The sequence below is a fragment of the Eimeria acervulina genome, genomic scaffold (assembly GCF_000499425.1).
Source record: "Eimeria acervulina Houghton genomic scaffold, Eah_scaff100, whole genome shotgun sequence".
NCBI lineage: Eukaryota > Apicomplexa > Conoidasida > Eucoccidiorida > Eimeriidae > Eimeria > Eimeria acervulina.
Window position 1 is genome coordinate 5,195 of NW_013550435.1, and position 18,575 is coordinate 23,769.

The 18,575-nt window shown below is 51.7% G+C and overlaps 3 protein-coding genes across 3 annotated transcripts; 2 read left to right on the forward strand and 1 right to left on the reverse strand.

Annotated features, from left to right (window-relative positions):
• Positions 1 to 823: 823 nt before the first annotated feature.
• EAH_00016050 (hypothetical protein, conserved) lies at positions 824 to 6,850 on the forward strand (the record flags this gene model as incomplete). The annotated part of the gene is made up of 9 exons (XM_013397851.1): positions 824 to 1,136; positions 1,245 to 1,298; positions 1,508 to 1,610; positions 1,873 to 1,979; positions 2,080 to 2,527; positions 2,798 to 2,879; positions 2,996 to 3,945; positions 4,115 to 5,087; positions 5,225 to 6,850. 9 exons carry the CDS (start codon positions 824 to 826, stop codon positions 6,848 to 6,850), a joined length of 4,656 nt encoding a protein of 1,551 aa, XP_013253305.1.
• Positions 6,851 to 7,636: 786 nt separating this feature from the next.
• EAH_00016060 (hypothetical protein, conserved) lies at positions 7,637 to 10,311 on the reverse strand (the record flags this gene model as incomplete). The annotated part of the gene is made up of 7 exons (XM_013397852.1): positions 7,637 to 7,713; positions 7,854 to 7,893; positions 8,592 to 8,719; positions 8,937 to 8,970; positions 9,574 to 9,676; positions 9,802 to 9,968; positions 10,129 to 10,311. The coding sequence occupies 7 exons, from the start codon at positions 10,309 to 10,311 to the stop codon at positions 7,637 to 7,639; spliced, it is 732 nt and encodes a 243-aa protein (XP_013253306.1).
• Positions 10,312 to 13,909: 3,598 nt separating this feature from the next.
• On the forward strand, positions 13,910 to 18,202 carry EAH_00016070 (Pre-rRNA-processing protein TSR1 like protein, related; the record flags this gene model as incomplete). The annotated part of the gene is made up of 11 exons (XM_013397853.1): positions 13,910 to 14,772; positions 14,993 to 15,253; positions 15,416 to 15,558; positions 15,702 to 15,959; positions 16,084 to 16,283; positions 16,471 to 16,611; positions 16,755 to 17,155; positions 17,269 to 17,438; positions 17,585 to 17,711; positions 17,931 to 18,051; positions 18,194 to 18,202. The coding sequence occupies 11 exons, from the start codon at positions 13,910 to 13,912 to the stop codon at positions 18,200 to 18,202; spliced, it is 2,694 nt and encodes an 897-aa protein (XP_013253307.1).
• Positions 18,203 to 18,575: the final 373 nt, after the last annotated feature.

Consider the following 18,575-nt stretch of genomic DNA (forward strand, 5'->3'; position numbering starts at 1 on the left):
ACTAACACGGCGTGATCTTTAAATAACTGCTTTTTACAGAAAAGGGCGGGGAAGGCTAAAAAATAACAACGACAGCCTCAACGGCAGCTGCAGAGGACTCGGGGGCCCCCATGCAAGTGTCCGGATCGCAACACACGCCAAAGGGGGGCCCCGTTCTTCTGCTTGGATGTCTTTTCATATTGTAACTAGTCAATTTGTTTTTTTTTTCAGTTTTAACGGTGGTTTTAGGCCTCCTCTTGGCTGCAGAGGATCCCTCAGCGGCGCGATTTTCTGTCGAGCCATTACGTTCACTGCTTGCAGTTTTGACGTGACTGGACCGCCTCAGCAGCACTACTGGCATTTTCTCCGCCGTTAGTGTTGCTGTTGCAGATCTTGCGGCAATTTCCCCTCGTGTTCAGGTCCCCGTGATTGATGCGTGCACTTACCCTTACGCGCCAGCGTCTGCTTCTGCAGCTCCAACGTGAGTTGCTGCAGTGGTCGGTGCAGAGGCAAAGCAGCACCTGCCTTATAAAATCCATCTTTCACCAGAGTTAGTCCGAATCGGATCAGAATTGATGCAGCGGCGGGCGGGGTAATGCCTCGCCCTGGTGCCACGGGAAAATCCGAGCCCGTCGGGCTGCAACAGCCAAAAATGCGGGGGCACCATAACGAAAGTACTGGCGATATACTATTTGGACCAGATGGACTTTGAAAGTCTGCTTTCTGTGGACTGCAGCCTGCTGCTGTTGGTGCAACAGTGGCCGCAGGAACGCCAGCATCGGAGGCACCAGTAAATGGACACACAAAGGTTGAGGGTGGAATTCGTATGAACTTCAGCCTTCCAATGGATGGTGAGAAAGATATTGCTGCTGAAGAAGCAGCAGGGGAGGTTGGCGTAGAAGTTGCAGCTGCACTGGGGACGGCGTGTCGACAACGGATAATCCGAATGCACGGAACATCGCATAGAATTGCACCTGTGATGCCACGGGGAGCAGAGGCATCAGCATTAGCAGCTTGCAATGCAGCGCCTGCGTTAGAGGGAGACACCGCTGGTGATGTAGAAACGGCACGTGCATCAGAGGCAGCTGCGCATCAAGCAGGGAAGGATGCACAGGAATCGGAAGTCCGTTCTTTCTCCTCATCAGCAGTTGCTGTTGGTAGGGCTGAAGCTGAACACTCCTCCGCAGCATCTGGTGTAGAAGTAGCCCGTTGGGGATCGTCGATCCCACGGATGCCTGCGGTTTTGCGCGAGGGTTTCTTGGCAGAGGTTAAATCACTTCAGAAGAAGCCCATAATGAAAATTACAACCAGTGTTGAAGGTGAGTTGCAGATCGTCCTTTCGATGCCCCTAATCTTTTCTTCGTTACCTTGATATTGCTGCTAGTTTTGAAGCTGACGCACCCGCTCTTTGTTCATAGCGTTGTGCTAAGACTTTGGGTGCCCGTGTGCGTTCTGCTGTTTCTTCCTTTTCCACCGTTGGAACTATTGCTGATTCGTTTGATGCTGCTGTCGCTTTCACCTCCCACAGGAGCGTATGGAGAAAGCTCTGTATCTTCTTTATTTAAGTTGTTTTCTCTGCTAAACAAGCACTTCGGGCTCAACGAACACTCTACCTTCCTCGACATTGGCAGGTCCGGTTTGCTTTTGCCAGGTGCTGCTACTTTTGCTCTAGGTTCTGGTGTTTCTGCACCTGTCGCTGATGCTGCAGCATTAGCGATACCTCTATATGATGCTGCTACTGATGGTTCATAAGCACTTCCGTGAGATGTTGCTTCACATCAGGTGCTTCGGGGTCTCGAGATTTGCATGGGATATACATGCGGCGCTGTAACGCGCAGCAAGATGTAGCTGTATAATAATATCGCATTAATTTGTGTCTGTGGTGTTGCTCAGCGGGAGCGGAGTCCCTTCGTTGGCAGCGGCAGCTTTCGGCTGTACTTTCACACTTGGTTTGGAGTTGGATTCGAACGTGTATTCGATTTCCGTCATCAATCATTTGTGTATGCAAGCCCTACCTGTATGCGGCATACAGCGCGAAGAGCAAAGCTTAAGCTTCACTTTGTACGACACGGAATTTTCAGTCATGCTTGTGTGTTGCAGCACTCGTTGATCTCCTGCTGCTGCAGCAGTTGTACCTGGGGGTTCAGCTTAACTGGCATCATACGGAGGAGTTTATCGATGCTGCTCTGAGTGACTTATGTCAGCCTATTGCAGTCAGTGCCCCTGGAGCAACCCCACGGGCAACAGATCATGGACTCGTTCAAAGAGGGGGTCGCGGAGGAATAGGAGCTTTGGGCGGCGCCTCTTTTGTTTCCGAGAACCGTGAATACCCAGATGCATCTGCGTCGTCAACAGCGGCAGTTGCTTCTACTGTAGGTGCGGGCCACGCTGAGCGTCGTCTGTTGGAGACAACGTTCGGGTTTAACGCAGCTTTTTGCGTATTTGATTGCTCCCGTCTTTCTTCCCTCGAAGGCATTTCTCACGTTTTCTCATTTGACCTGGCGATGCCTCCGTGGGTAGTGGCACACACTGTTCGGCTCTTCAACCAGTAAGTCCCGTTGCTCAGGACTGGTGTTTGACTGTAAGACAGGAAGACAAATATTCGGGGAAATCTTTGTCTTGTGGGAGTGTGAGGGGGATCCTTTTAAGAAAGCAAATGATGGAACAGCTATCTGGGATGTAGCGCCGATCTGGGGGGTTGGGATCTGGGGACGTTGCTGGTTGGAAGTTTTTCCAGTGGGAAATGAGGTTATGGCGTTAAAAGGAAGCAAAGTTCGACGGCCTATGCTCAAGGTTTGGGGTTTGGTCTGTTTTGCAGGAGCAAGACTACCTTTGTGTTTGTCTCCTTCCACGGGGACCTGATCTCCAGTTTTGGGATGCACGCCATCCTTGCGACCCGAGTAAGCATTCAACACTATTTCCTCAAATATATTAACTTCAGTGGCTGATAGACAGATCTGAGTTTCAACTATGTGGACCGCATGACTCTGAGTTCAGTGCTGCGTGTGCGTTTCAGCTAAGCATGCGCATGGGCACAAGTGCAGAAAGCCATGTGGGTTTTATCTACCAGAAGGTTCCGGAAACTGAGGCGCAACAGCGGCATCAGCAGCAGCGGGAGTTAAGTAGCACTCAGCAACATGCCGTGACACCTCTTGTTGCCGACTCGGCTAATGCGGCAGGAGAGTGCAATGGTGAAGACAGCATGCAGATGCAGAAGAAGCAGCTGCAGTGGCAGCTTGCGTTGCTACAGGGGAAATTACAGGAACTTCAGGCGCAACAGCAGCAGCGGCGACGACACCCTAGTAAGCTTCAGAGGCAAAGGCAAGAATTGCTGCGAGCATTAGAGGCTACAAAGCAGGAGACTCTGCAAATGCTGCAGCTGATGCTGCAACACCAGCAGCAAGGGCTGCTGCTTCAGCAGCAACTGCAGCTAGTTGCGCTGCTACAGCAGCAGCACGGAGAATGTATGGTGACTGAAGCAAAGCTTGTTGAGGACGCAGCACGGCTGTTGGAGCACCAACATCTTCAGGAACATGATGAGCTCGTGCAACAGCTCTCTTTACAATATTGGGCAGAGAATAAGAGGCAGCAAACGTTGCTGAAGGAAGCAACTGCAGCAGTTGCAGTAGAACAGTTCTCCGCAGCTGGAGTAGGGAGGAGTTCTGCACTTGACAGCAAGGCACAGCAAGTCAGACGCGAGCTGCGAGACAAGCAAAGGCAGCTACAGAATCTGGAGCTCTTGGAGTGGCGGGAGGAGCAAGAGACGAGGAGACTGGAGCTCCGTCAGCGACAGAGTGGACTGCTGCTGCACCAGAAATCAGGACTGGAGAGCCGACGCTGTGAAGGCAGCAGATGGTTGCTGGAAACTGCTCAGCAGCATGCCAAAGATGTACAGCAGAAGCAACGATTGCAGTTGCTGCTGCTGAAGGGTATTGCCAGCAGCCGTACCGACAGAATCCTACATTCGTGAGTCGGCTTGAAGTGTTTTGTCCCTGAACAGGATGCTTTTTACATTGGAGCAACTCTGTTCGCGATGCAGCTGCCCTTGCTAACCCGTTTCACCGGTGGATCTGCTTGATGATTATCCAAATGTTGTACGAATTTAGGTTTACAAGTGGATGTGTTGCTGTCGCAGGATTGCTGCTGCTGGTCGGATTCAGCAAATGGCGCAGATTTTCGTTGCAGCAGTCTCTATGCTGCAGCATCCCGTGTCTCGGCGGAAGGCAACTACACAGCAGCAGCAGCAGCACAAGATGCCTTGCTGTTGCTCTGGGTGCTGCTATCCGCTGTACCGTGGCTGTAGTGAGCAAACAGAAACAGCTGCTACCCGCGTGGAGCTGATGAGTGCAGCTCACCCTCAGCAGCAGTTGCTGCTGCTTCGCCGCGTATTTTCTGCTTTCCAGCTGGACCAGCTGTTAGAAAGGGGGTCATTGATGCAAGAGCCGCAGGAACAGGCCATCGCAGCAGCCCGTACAGAGGCACTATTGGTGCACTTCAGAGATGTCAACATGGTGGGGTTCGACAGACAGAGACACACTACAGGAGGAGGAGCAGCATCAGGAAAAGAAAATGCAGCCGTAAGGATGCCATATCAGTGCTCCTGCAAGCAACAGAACCGGTGTGTTCAACTCAACAGCAGCAGCAACGGTGGCAGCAGCAGCTGTACTGTGTGCATTGGTGGTGCGGCGGCTGCGTTGGCGGATCTGTTGCCCTCGATTCCCTATTCCAGGGTTCATGGGGTAGAACTGCAGTTTTGCCGCCACGGGCAGCAGCAGCTGCAGCGGAAGAGATTATCTCGCCCCATTAGGCGGCATGGACCATCAGCAGATTCAACGGCAGCTGCTTCGACAACAGCAATAGTAACGAAGTTGCCTGCTGGGAGCGTTCCCACGCAGTACGACCACCGTGCAAGAAGTGGGGGACGAGTTGGTTGTGATACCATTAACAGTATTGTGGTCGTTTTGCCCTGCCTCTCTCCTCTGTGCGCCACCTGCTGTTACGGTGATTCGCTGCTGCTCCAGCTGCTGCGGTGCAGCTTCCCGCTGGCGGTGCAGCAGCAACTGCTGCAGCAGGAAGTGTTCATGCAACAGCGAATGCCCCTAATAACCGTAAGTGCTCAGCTGCTCTTGTGGAGAGGCATTTCCTCTTCTGTTCGTGCCACTCACGATTTTTCGTTTTTACCGTGGATGTAGAAAGGTGAAACTGCACCCCCCTGGAGCTTACTGCTGTGTTATGCATGCTGCAGGTAATCGATAAACAGGAGCAGCAGCAGTTGGAGCAGCAGTGTATGCAGGACTGGAAAGCAGCAAAAGCAGCAAACTTGGAGCCATCAGGCGTACCATTGGCAGGGGACCAAACCATTTTCAGAGGGGGCATGGTGGAGTGCCCTTTGGCGGATGCATTTGATGCGCTACAGCTGCTGCAGCAGCAACTGCAGCAGGAGCAATGTCAGCCCACTTGGATGCAACACGGGCCTGGTTCAGATGCTGTCTTTGAGATGAAGTACTTGGAAGCAGCATTTCGCAGTCACTTCGATAAGTTTCTGGAGGTACAGCGGTACAGAGTGCACCTGAGGCGCCCACTGCTTTCAACGGAGCATGCACGGGCACCCGGAGCAGCAGTACCACCAGTAGTAGGGCACTGCGATGAGGATGATGATGCATCATGCCAGAAAAGGACAAACTTCTCAGCCATTGCGTCCTCTTCGTCCTGTAAACAGGGGTGTGCTACAGCCTCCTCCCAGCGACAGCTGAAAAGGCCGCGACGCTCACAGCTAAGTCCTGCATTAAGCGAGACTTCCTGCATAACAGGAGATGAAGCACAACCAGCTGCAAGGGAGCAGCCAACCGCAGTAGCTGGCACTGACTTCTGCAGTGCGTGTTGCAGTGAAGTAGAAAACCCCGTCACCATTTCAGAGGGTACTGAGCTATCAGAAATAGAGCTGGAACCTTATGAGGAGCAACTGCTGCGCATATGCGCAGTTGCTGCTGCGAAGCCGTCCAGGTGTTCATGCAAGCGGGCGCTGCAGCTGCTGCTGCAGCAGCGCCGGCTGTTGGAACGCCACCATAGAGACGGCGACAAGATTGATTATCTGTCAGTAGGGCCGCCCGCTCGGGACGACAGCAAATGGGTGTCCAAAATGACATCTGGCCGTCAGCTGAAATGCAGTGCAACGGTGTCAGCGCTCTCTGACTCGGATTGCTGCAGCACCCACAGCAGCAAATGCACGTGCACCAGCAACAGCAGTAGGGGAATGGCTGGTCGACGTTTAGCGCTCATAACTGTAGCGGGGGAGAAGCTGCAGCAAGTCAAAGGATGTTTGGTGAAAATGCAGACAGCGTTGAGACAGCAACTGCTCCTAAAGGTGCTGCAGAGGGACTTTCCCGGCCACCGTGTCACAACAGCAACAGCGGCTGCTGCTGCCAGTGAACGCGTGGAGAAGGGCGCACTTCCGGTGTATAGCTGCAGTTGCAGCTGCGCTCCGCATCTGCATCTGGAGCAGCAGGAGGTACTTTTTCAAGGAGGCAAGGGCAGCTGCATGTGGTGGAGACAGTATTACTTGCTCCTTGGTGAGCTAGCTATATTGAAAGAAAAGGCCCTCTACAAGGCAATCGACATATGCCTGCAGCCTCAGGAGCAGTCCGCCCCGCAGGAGCCTACGGAAGCTCAGAAGCAGCTGAAGCAGCAGCAACTGCAACAGCCTTTTGGGGGGCAAACCAAAGTAACGTCTGTTTCAGTTAGCAAAGCATTAACACCGGACGGGGAGGGTCCAAGCATCCTCAAAGGCAGCAGCATGGGCTGTCGGTCGTCCGACCCACTTTTGCAGTCGCCATTGGCCCCTCGGAAACGCAAATCTCAGGGGGGATTTTGAGGGCTTGGGTATATTCCCAAGGAGATGAGGTCCAGGGATTGTTGTTTACCCCTAAGACTTGGTGAACTCCCTCCTAGGAACGCCTGTGATACGTAAACAGACGATCGGGCGCACATAACCGCGAGAAGGCCCGGTGTGGTCCATTGCAACCGCAGCGGTTTGATGCTGTTGGCTTGAACAGAAGTGTGCTTCCTGCTTGTGCTGTGGTAGAGTCTGGGCTTGTATGTACCACAGTAATTCTCCAGGTGTTTGCTGTCCACAGTAGTTCAGTCATTCTCTGCGGGGGACGCATATGCCCCCCACAGCTTGTTTCATCATTTTAGCAAGAGCGAAAATTCCTAGTGGCGCAGTGCCGTAATGACCCGAGAACACCACGGGGAACAGGAGGTCAGCAGGCCGTTCTGGGGCCAGAATGTGCTGGTGTAGAAGCAACAGTATGAACCTTCCGTGACCTTCGTATGGTCGAAGTGTTCAGCATATTTCTAGGCGGCGTTTAGTCGGCTGTTGCTCTCCTGCCACACAGTACTGCATGCACTGCCACAGTGTCGGGACATCCTTTGCTGAAGTAAACAACTTCCTAAGACCGTCAGGGTCCAGAAAAAAACAGTCACTTCCGCTCTGCGCTACGGCGGCCGTTAACGGCCTCTGCTCACCGTAAAAGTGTAACCGAACACTACAGCAGCTGCCGGAGTTGCTTGTGGCAACCACGACGTCTTTTCTTCCGAAGATCAGTAAGGGCAGGCAACAAAAAAATACGCGCACGAGCAGAGGTCACTTCGACGATGGCTAGCCGCCAAACGGGCCGGGAGGCATCACCGGCCACGAGAAATCCTTGACGTTGGAGCAGGTGCCTCCATATCTTTCTGCAGAGCACGGCCACAAGCGCAAGAGCTCGAGGTGATATGAAATAGTATTAGTCAAAAGTTCCCTCCACTTTAACATAATGCAGCGCCTACTGTAAGAAGAGGACCAGAGTCTGGAGGAATGCATGAAAGCTGCTTACCTTCAATTTGATTCTGATTAACTGATGCCAGGAAATCATCCTGCAAAATCCAGTCAAAATGCTAGCTGCAAAATATACGAGAAGTGCGTTTCTGGTGGCAAAATTGAGTACTATCTGTACGGAGACATGCTTCTCTGTCCCGCGTCAGAGATAGGGAGACGTGTGCAACTGCTCGGGAAGACTGAGCCGGGCCCGCGAAGCCCGAAGAGTTCCTCACATCAGTACAAGACGGCGTCAGCTTTATCTTTGACTTTGTTCTCTCCGGCAGCACTACGGACACCAGCTGCCATATACTTCGGAATACAAAACCGGCGTTCAGGATCAGCATTCCATATAGCCTGCCCCGGTAGTTCCTCTGTGCCACAGACGAAATCGCAAGAAGCCCCTTCGAAGGAAAGACAAGTAGTTAGAGAGCTAGTGAATCCGTCTTGTCTCACTCCTCTGGTATTACCTCGACCGTTACACATGCGTAGCGAGCAGCAGGAAATATTGTGGAATCCATCTATCACATGTCATGTACTTCCTGGTGCTTGATTGAGAAAAAGAGCATACTAGTAACACATCGGTGATCGAAATTGCGACAGGCAAATAGCTTTTGATGCGCAGTGCTCAAGCGGTATGGCAATTGTGAATGGTTACCACAGCCCCTTCTGAATAGCTACAACACCTGCGTTGGTTTCTCCGCCTGTATTCGCGGCCAATAAGAAGGTGACGAATATCTAAATAGGTAGTACTCACAGTCAGCGTGTCACAAACTTGCTTCAGAATGCCTATTGGCGTGCTCGTAATGCTGCAGTCCTCTAAATCAACAATCACCCGCCATTGTTCCACTTTGTTCTTCACCAGCAGCTTCCCCAGAGTAAATTCTGAGACAGCACAAGGATCTATGCTGAAAACGCAAATGCCATTTGAGCAACTGCTGTCCATTCATTCTGCATGACAACTGGATCAGTTGAAATCTGCAACTGCCACTAGAAAGCAATACAACAACCAAAAGGGTCAAGCCTGGCGCTGCTATTCCCGTGTTAATGCTTTGTGCATCAGATACAGATGAAGGGAAAATGCAGATTACTTGTGACTAACCGAGCCAGTAGATAACAACCAGCATAACGTCTCCCTACACGCATAACACACCCTTAGCACAAAGCAGTGAGTGTCGAACCCTCGGAATATTTTTAGGTGATTTAATTGTACAATTAGCACACTAGCTCGCTTGCTGCCTGCGTTCACATGCAATACAACCATTGGACAGGCTGGGGCCTTAGATGCACGGAAAACTGACAAGGATGAACTTCTTGAAACTCACCACTTGAGAATCTATAAGGTGCTTGCAGCGAATCACCAGAATCGGCCGCAGTGCATGATCTCTTCCGTGAATGTAAATAAAACCTTTAGGCTACAGCAAAGAACAAAGCGGAGGAGGCACCAGTTGGGTTTCGCCCTATCAACCTGAAATCCGGCCTACCCTTCTCGCCGTGTTGGGGTTTAGTGTTGAAAGGTATCGAGTTGGGAACCCCAAACAAAGTTAAATAATCTATGCAATCCTTTGTTCTGCCGCTGTGGCTAAAAACGCTCTCATGCTGAACTCTGGCTCGTCCCACAAGTATAAGAACAGATGACTAGATCCCATGCAGGGGACAAACGCAGATATACGCTTATTGGCGGCATGTAACACAGACAATATACAACTCAAAGGATGGAATTGGAATTCGTTACTTACCAACAAATGCTCTACGGCAACGCGGTGTGTCGGCAAGTTCTTTGCTCGCCATTGAAGGTGTCTCTTCATGTCGGATATACAACGGGCAGTATCCCAGTCATTTCTGAAATAAGGCATTTGCCCACACCCAGTAAAGGACACAGGAAAAGGCGTCTTTGCAAGTCGATGCTCAGCGGGGGAAGATGCAGGAAAAGTTAGGGAGGCACTGCCTTGTTTGGGACCCCCTACCCTTGAAGGAAGCGAAGCGTGTATCGTTCGTCTGCAAAGACAGGAGATTCCCGCAATTCCTTGTCGTCTTCCATTTCCCGTCTCACATCGGACAGGCCTTCGATCTCATGAGGCAGCAAATCCAAGTCGCCGAATATTAAACGTACCGGACGGCCTCCCGGGTTGGGCTGCAAGAGGGCCGAATCACAACAAAGTCTACTGAGACTTCACCCTTTAGCATCAACAATCGGCTGTTCCAAACTGCATGAGCATTCATCTCCTGGGTACCTCCAAAACGTGAATTGTAACTTTTCACGACAGCACAGCACGACGAATCTCATGATTAACCGGAAACCTTGCCTTCAGTATCTCTGATTGCTGCGGCGTGTACGCCAGGGCTTCGCTCGGCATCAGGGACGCATCCTGCGCCGCTGCATCCAAGCTCAACTGTTGGGAAACTGCATCTTGAAAGCAGTCTGTGGAGTTGTCGCTCCCAGCTGAGACTGGAGAGGGAGATGGAGAAGACGACATTTTAACGAAGTCCTGGCAGCTCACAGGGGATGGCACCTCCTGAGGTATGCGCAACTAAGCCAAGCTAAAATATACGGCAATACGGAGAACTGTTCCTATGCTTGTGGCAGCCTGAGACCAGCGGTGTCGCCAGCGGTTGAGCAAAACAGGCTAGAGGTCCTTGTCGCTTCCAGGTCCCAAGGCTGGGAAGAAACCGTTTGTATCCCCGAACTCCATACAGCGAGGCAGAAGATTAATGTCACTTTTTCCTTGCTTTACACTGTTGAAGGAACAACATGAGACAGAGTGTCTCCAATACTTGAAAAGGCGGAAGCTCCCTGCCAGCAGGAACGCCAACCAATGTCGAGGAGCCACTTACGGGGCATGCGACGCAAAATACGACTGCCAAGTTGAATTCAAACCAATGTAAAGGAAGTACGCAAGGATCTATGGGAGTTGTTGCATTCCATATACTTGATCCGACGAAGCGATTGCTCGCAGCTGGCTGCCTGGGAGAAGACTGGAATCTGAGTTCGGTTACTCAAGATGCCAACGTCCCAGAAAGCATGAATATGGCTGAGCTCACGAAGAAGTTAAGTTATTTTTTAACTTTGTTTCACTTCGCCATTTCGCACGCAGTGCATGCAGCGGGCGTCTGCTACTGCCTGTATCCGCTCACAAGCGGCTGCTCAGGTTTTGCGTGCCAGCGTCGCAGGGGTAAAGTTGAATATTATACTGTATTCCTCAATTATCATAGACCTTAGAATGAAACAACGGATAGATCCGCTGCAATCATCACTTGCCAACGCATCACTCCGCCGCTTCGCAATGCTGGTCAACAGTGTGCGCGAACACTGGTTAGAGCATGGTCTGCAGGAGGTAAGTACAAGTATTTCTGCACCTGGGCAGACTGAGGACTGAATACCAAGTCAGCTGTTAACAGTTGTCTACACTGCTAGAGAACACGTCGAAGCGCGGCTTTGAGATCTTCGCGTATCTCGCCTTGTAGCGAGGGTTGCACTGAGTGGGGCTGCAACTCATCCGCACTATCCCCGTGGCTGTGTGCCGCTTTGCCAAAGATGCGTAGGGACAGGAAGGGAGGTCAGCTACTTTTGGAGAAATCTACAACATAACTGTGCATAACTCATGATGCTGCTTGGGGCGAAACGAAGGCCATGGCTATGCATTGCCTATCTCCGGTATGTGTGAAACGTTGATACAGAAGCTCTTAGCCTATCATTGGATTCCTGCTCATGAGGGGCTGATGCTCCTTGGTGGAGCCATCAAACGTCAATAGCTGCCTTTAGGTTTTCTTATGATTACCATTCATAGCCTGTTCTTTCGCCGCAGTGGAGAAGAACGTCCATCGCAGGGAACGTCGAATATCTTCTACAGTTCGAATATGCTTCGGAAAAGCGGCATCTTTTCTTAAGTAGAGTCACATGTGTTGTGCCGCGTCGAAAACCAAGCAGCCTATTGCAACTGTGGCTGTCCGGGTGCACTGTGAAGACGCAAGTGCAACTCCAGAAGAGGAAGAAATTCTTTGATTGCCCTGCATTGCGATACCCACATGCTTGTACAGTCGGCAGCGGAGGAGGCATTTTGCGTTGGTTTTTTTTGTTTTTGCTGGATAACAGTTTTTGCTGGATGGGCTGTGGGTACTGCGCTAGTTCCCATGCGGTGAGCTACGTAGTGGTTGGTCTCCCCTCAGACAGGAGACAAGTTCTGAACAATCTCCATTAACCAACAGAGTTATATGGTGGACATATAAAGTACCAAGAACCTTCAGGAGTGTCCCCAAAAATCAATGTTTGTCAGGTGAAGCACCTTCACGAGTAGTCAATGCTACGCGCTAGTCCGCGAAGCGGTGGCTGTGAAGATGGCAGTTCCTGCTTGCCCTTGTTGGCCAGGCTGCTGAGTTGAAGTGATCTTTGGATATCCCTGAGGAATTGCTTCTCACAAGCGATCTCCAGAAACACACTCGGGCTTTAGGCGCCAGAGACGGCTTCATGGCTTGCGGTTGCTGTAACAACACTTCATAGGTTGTGGACACTGCGATTGTTCCGATGCGAGGATGCTCCCAGCGCTTTGTCGTCTCCACATCAAAGGGAATATCCTGGCCAGTCCTCATTATCGGCGGGTAGAAAACTGAAGAAACGCTTCGAAAGATATTCTTTTGGAGGCTCTTTTCACGTCTAATCAATGCTATGCCCCATGTACAGTTGTGATGATATGGCTCTCTGTTCGCGCCTGCACCGAAAAGCCAAACACCGCTACCGAATGTAATTCGTGTCTGCTATCTTGGCCGAGAATCATTGTGAACTGCTTAGGACGGTTAGGCTTCCCAAAAGGAAGCGAACATCTTGCTTCCGTAAGGGGAGCTGGCATTTCGTCCAGTCCCTGCCGCCCTTCGCACAGTGACTCAAGGGCCTGGAACTACTCAAGGAAGCCTGTCATGTGCTGGCTGCAATTCCTCGAGCAAGACAACCCCTTTACTAATGACTTCAGGCCCCCCTTTAGACGCACGTATTAGCAATGTAAGCAAGTATTCAACATTCACTTGGCCTCTAGTATCCAGCCTGTGAGCACGTAGAACCATACGTGCCAAGCTCTAACAAAGCACGTTACACCCACCGCAATCACTTGCAACGGGAGTCAGCTACCCTAGGACCATCGTGAGCTGCAACCGGGCCAAAAGACATAACCCTAGAAAGAAGCTGACCTTCTCTTCACCCACCAGGCGTTCTGGGCACACCAACCCAAGGGCTTGTGGCTGGGAGAGAGGAGCTCGCCTGTCACGTCGAAACGCACCCCGTTGCGGCTAATGCTCCAACGCACTTTCACGTGCAAACGCAACCAAATTTCCTCTTTTCCTGCCTGCCCTAGGGCTGTAGACAATTATTGTACATCTGCTTGAGCGTAGGGTGCCTACGATTTAGGCCAAGTGAGTGCTCATCACTCAATTTCCAAGAGAAAATGGTACAGCGCCAGCCCCACGTGCAGCTGTGCTCAATAACCCTGGATTCTGAAGGGACACTCGGCGGCTCTCTGGAAATTCTCATATGCAAGCATTTTGACTCTTGCAGGTCCCAATGGTTCACGCCTAAGGCTGGGAATCTTCTCTACCACCAGCCTAAACGCAACAGAATTGCCCAGAACGCGGGTGCATTCCAGCGCACTGCAGTAAGAATGCAATACCACGAGAGATGTCAAGACTCGCTGGAGAAACTAAAACTACTTCTTCTATTTAGAAGGACTTGCTTGATCCTGATAATAAAACGAAAGCTATGGCAATGCTTGGGGCTGGCAGATGGCGGGGCCAATGCGCTACCGGGCTTCGAGAGGGGCATGCTCTGCGCTTGTTAAGAATTCCCGCATCCATTAAGAATGTAAACCGGAATTCTACAAATTTTTTGTGAAACTAGGGGATCTGTTAGAACTTGTATTGTGTCGATATCGGGGTAATGCAGCAGCGGCTTGGGCACCCCCCTTTTTACAGACTTGCGCCTCTGAAGGAGATAGAGGTTGTCAATACAGCAGACTACCCTGTACAACCCGACGGTATTATTTCTACTACAGACGCTTAGAATATTTCTTTCTCACCTCCGCAGGCGTCACCATGAGTCATCGTCATCGTTCCGTCCTGAAACAGCGGAACAAGGCATTTAAGGGGTCATCTTCCAAGCCTAAGAACCTCAAGGAAAAGCGAAGAACTGTGGCAGCAAATGCTTTGGCTCTTTCCATTAACCGACCAATTACGAAATCCGACCGTGTGCAACGGTCTAAGCAGCGCCGCCTTCAGCTGCGCCGCGACTATCATCAGCAACAAGTATCGAGTTCCACTGGCCCACCCCCGAAGGTAGTTCTCCTTCTGCCGTTTTCCGATTCTGTATGCGTCGACAGGGTCTTTAACGAGATAAGACGGGAACTCGTTTGCGAAGGTGAGGGGACAGTTGACGATGGGAGTTCGGGTGGAGATATGGACGAGGACGAGACCGGCACAGGAACTAATGGTGTGAAGGAATCGTCTTTCCAAAGCCATCCTCATCACTGCCGCTACTTATTCACCTTGCCTGCTTATGCACGGAACCCAGCAATACCGAAAAGGCATCGTCAACAAGTGTTGCTGGTGCCTGCGCCCCGCATTCACGACCGAGACACAGGTGACGTAATGCAGGAGGAAGGGGGACAACCCGAACGGCCGAGTGAGCTCTTGAGATATATGGATCTGTGCAGCTGCTGTGACGTGTTGATATGTCTCTTCGGCGGCAAATGCACCTACGAAAACAGTGCCTTTAGTCGCCGGGGATACAAAGTACTGCAGGCCCTCAAGCTCCAGGGCCTCCCACCTTCGGTAATCGGCGTCGGCTGTGTAGATCCTTCCTTGTTAGATCCGGCAGATGCTCCCCAGGGAAAATACGCGGTGAATGAAAGTCTCAAGTTTATGCGCCGCTTCTTTGAATCTGAGCTAGGCGCCGAAAGGTGAATGCATAAGACACTAAAAGAGGACACCAGTGGGTCCTGTCGGCGTAAAACGTTCCACGAGAGCTGCAAAGTATTTAAATGCATGCTGGAGCGAAAACACCATAGTAGTACGGTGTTTTGGACCTTTGCTCCCATTGCTACCCGACCTATCCGTTGAAGAAAATACAACTAACTCTTCGGCAGCTGCGCGTTTGACGTACTTTGATGTGCTTTGTAGGAAGTTTTTCAGCATCGGGAACTCAACGGACTGGCGTAATCCTTTACGGGCTTTGGGGGCTGCTGCTACCTTGGCCCAAGCTGATCTAAATGCGAAAGGTTTGGCAAAGGGAGCGGAGGCGGCTGCTTGCAGAAGGCGAGGGCATCTACTCGCTTTGAGCTGGCGCATAGCGTGGCACACCTTGTCGGACGATCCCACGGCGCAGCCGGAGCCCTGTCTGGAAGCTTGGGGACTGGTCCGCGGAGCCGGTCTCACTTGCAAGTGAGCAAAAAGGAGCTATCGTTGTGCATGCACAAGTACATGTCGCGCTACGAGCATCGCTGACTGCGTTGCCTTGTCATAGCGCGGTCATGCAGGAATATTTGGTCCTGTATGGGAATGGGCGAGCAAGCTTTCAGCTTCGGTCTTGCTGTGGCGCTGCAGGCTGCCTGTGCATATAACAGGTGTTGGCGACTTCGTGCTCTCCAGAATTGAGCCTGTGGGGCCGCCGCCAAAAAGGCGGGAGTACGCTGCATTAAATAGCCACACAGCAACTGAGATGGAAGCCCTTGGGGCAGGCCTGGAAGGTTAGTGGATGGTACTCAACATACTGTGCACAGCCGCCTAAGGGTGCGCCCAGATGTTTTCATGTAGCTGCTTTCTGTGGAGACTGTTATTTGCCACTGGCTGAGAATATGGAACTCGACATTCATGTGTTCCCTCCCCACAGAGGTTGTCCAAGCATGCCAACCCTTGCAGCCTATGGACATTGCTGCCTTGGAGCAAACCTGGCCCACAGAAGACGATATTACCGGTGACGGTGAGACCGAGTCAGCTACTTACAGGAGGCGTGTCCGCGTCCCTAGGGATGTAGGCGATTATGAGCGAGCGTGGCTGGAGTCAGATACAGACGGTACAGGTGACGAACGCGAGGACGAGGTATATATGAACAGCGATGCCGATATGCAACCTGAGGAGGCTGCTTCTGGTTAGTCTGGGTTTTCCTTTGAAAATTTTCCCTTTCGTATGCCCGCAGTGCATTGTAGAGGATGGCCATCTCTGGCCCCGATGTGAAGTTGTCCACAAATCGTGAGGCTTGGTTTCCCTTGCAGCGGACGCTGAGCAGGCCTCAGGCGCACCTGATGAAGCAGATGATGATTGGAAGCCCCTCAACGGTGCAGAACAGCAACAGATGAAAACAGATAAGTATGTGCGGGACATTGTTGGCAGTTCAAACGTGGGACCCAATAGTGACGAAGGAGCCCCTTCTGAAGGGTTTCAGCACTCATCGGCGTCTAGTGCTCGCTCTGGCGTCAGATGACTGTGTTCGTTGTTTGGCGTTCAGTGAGGCTTATGCGGCCCAGCGACGGGAAGCAGCAGAGATGGAAAAGGAATTTCCGGACCAAGTCAGTTCGAAATATTTTTATTACCATTTTGCCGGTGCAGCAATCGTGATGCAGAGACGACAGTCGTAGAGGACTGTGATTTCGCACGCGCAGGTCGACACTCCGTTGGATATTCCGGCGAAGGAACGCTTCCAGAAGTATCGCGGCCTGAAGAGCTTCCGATCGTCACCTTGGGCTCAGAATGAAGACCTGCCTCTGGGTTACGGCCGCATTATCGATGTGTCCAGCCTGAAGGTAGATGATTCAGCGCCCCCCACTTGCGGCTGGTCCTGAGGCAGGCGCTTGGCCTAGTGCCCCCCTCATAATTCATAATTTCTTGTAGAAATGTCGCTGACGCACTCTTTCTCTTGGCCGCTTGCGATTTGTGTGCTCGTCAGGGTCTGGCGGCATTTGCACATCGTGCTCATGCACAAATGTGTCAACCCACGGCCGGCTTCTCAGGAAGGTTTTGCCGCTTGTTGTTGCCACTGCGTCATTCATACATGCTGCAGCAGCTACTGAAGCAGCATCCATCTCGGAGCAGCAAGGATCTTGAGGAGGCTTTGGTTGAGGCGATGGCGCAACGAGTGGCTGGGCGCTTCGCCGTTGAAGCTCAGAGTCTTTCGTCTGCTCCAAAGTCCAGTGCAGATGACGACCTGATGGTTCCCGATTTTCTTTTAGTGTCGCAGTTGTTGCAGCACGAGAGCCAGGTGGCGGTAGTCCACTCCCAATTAACGTTTTGCGATGATGTACCCATAAAGGGCAAGGATCCACTGTTGATGGCTTGCGGATTCCGGAGGTAGGTTTCCTTGCCTTCTCATATGCCGATGCGCCATGCAGCGCGTGCCCATGTTCCTTAGAACTCATTTGCCTTTGCCACTTTTTTGGGGGCTTTTTGAATGTTGGATGCAGATTTCCGGCCGCCCCAATTTACTCAGAAGAACCGCGGCAAGGCGTGCGTAGCGCGGCGAAGTGGAAACTTAAGCGCTGGGCAGAACCAGGCACAACTGTCACCGCAACAGTGTACTCGCCACTGGTGCTTCCACCGTCTCCCTGCATTATGCTTCGGTCGGACAAGTCAGGTGCGGATTTATATGGGAGTTTCATTTGGATGTTCCATGGAAACGTATGTTGCAAATGGTCCGACCAGGTTCGACGTTTTTCCGTCTGGTGTGAATTGTGGACTGTGCAGCCTCCGACAGCGTGTGCATTACAGCGTGGGGGTCAGTTCTTCCAGTGAATAAAGCGAGTAGCCGCTTAATTATTAAACGCGTGCTCCTCAGTGGCCATCCATTCAAGGTTCATAGGCGCAAAGCAGTTGTGCGGTTCATGTTCTTCAATCCTGACGACGTGCGGTGAGTGAAGGGACTGGGATTTTATGATATGCCGCCAGGTTTTTAGTGCGACTGGCAGAGGCGAGTGTTTGGGAGCACTGAGGCCATAGTCTCTTTCCTGCCCGCAACATTTGTGGAGTCTGCGTTGTTTAACTCCTAACTCTCCCTGAAAACGTCGAAACAATATGTAGGGAAGTGCCAGTTCGTATCGGCAGCCTTCGTGTCGCCCGTTCTCTGCAGGTGGTTTGCACCAATCGAGCTGCACACAAAGAGGGGACTCCGCGGAAACATTGTCGAGCCGTTGGGTACGCATGGGTACATGAAGTGCAAATTCAGCGACTACCTCAAGCAGAATGACGAGGTGAGCAGCAGTTTGGTTAACCGCAGCTACCAATTTGTTCGTGCAGCATATCACCTAAGCATGCTTGCGCGGGGTTGTAGGTTGTTCTTCTGACAGCGTTCGCCCGGCATAAGCTGAAGTGTGAATGGCGTGCACATTTCAGGACGCTTAGAGCGCTTCGTGTTGCTTAATAGCTGAAAAGAAGGCTGGTGCTACTTGGCAGCCTAACGCTGGCTTGGTTGCTTCTAGGTTTATCTGCACGAGGAAGACAACTAGGATGCTGATTGCATCTATACGGTTGTCTTCTTCGTAATGAAGCGAACCGATGCTGACAAGGGCATTGATTATTTACGTTGCTGCTCTCAGGTCTTGCTACCCCTCTACCGTCGAGTATTTCCAAAGTGGTATCCACAGTCCTGGGGTGGACTTCCAAACCAGCAGCCAATAGACTAATTATTTAATTCATCATAGCACCACTGATTCCTTTGTGCAAGTTCCACTCTTGACAATGCCCCAACTTCCGGAATATTCAGAGATCAGCTGCA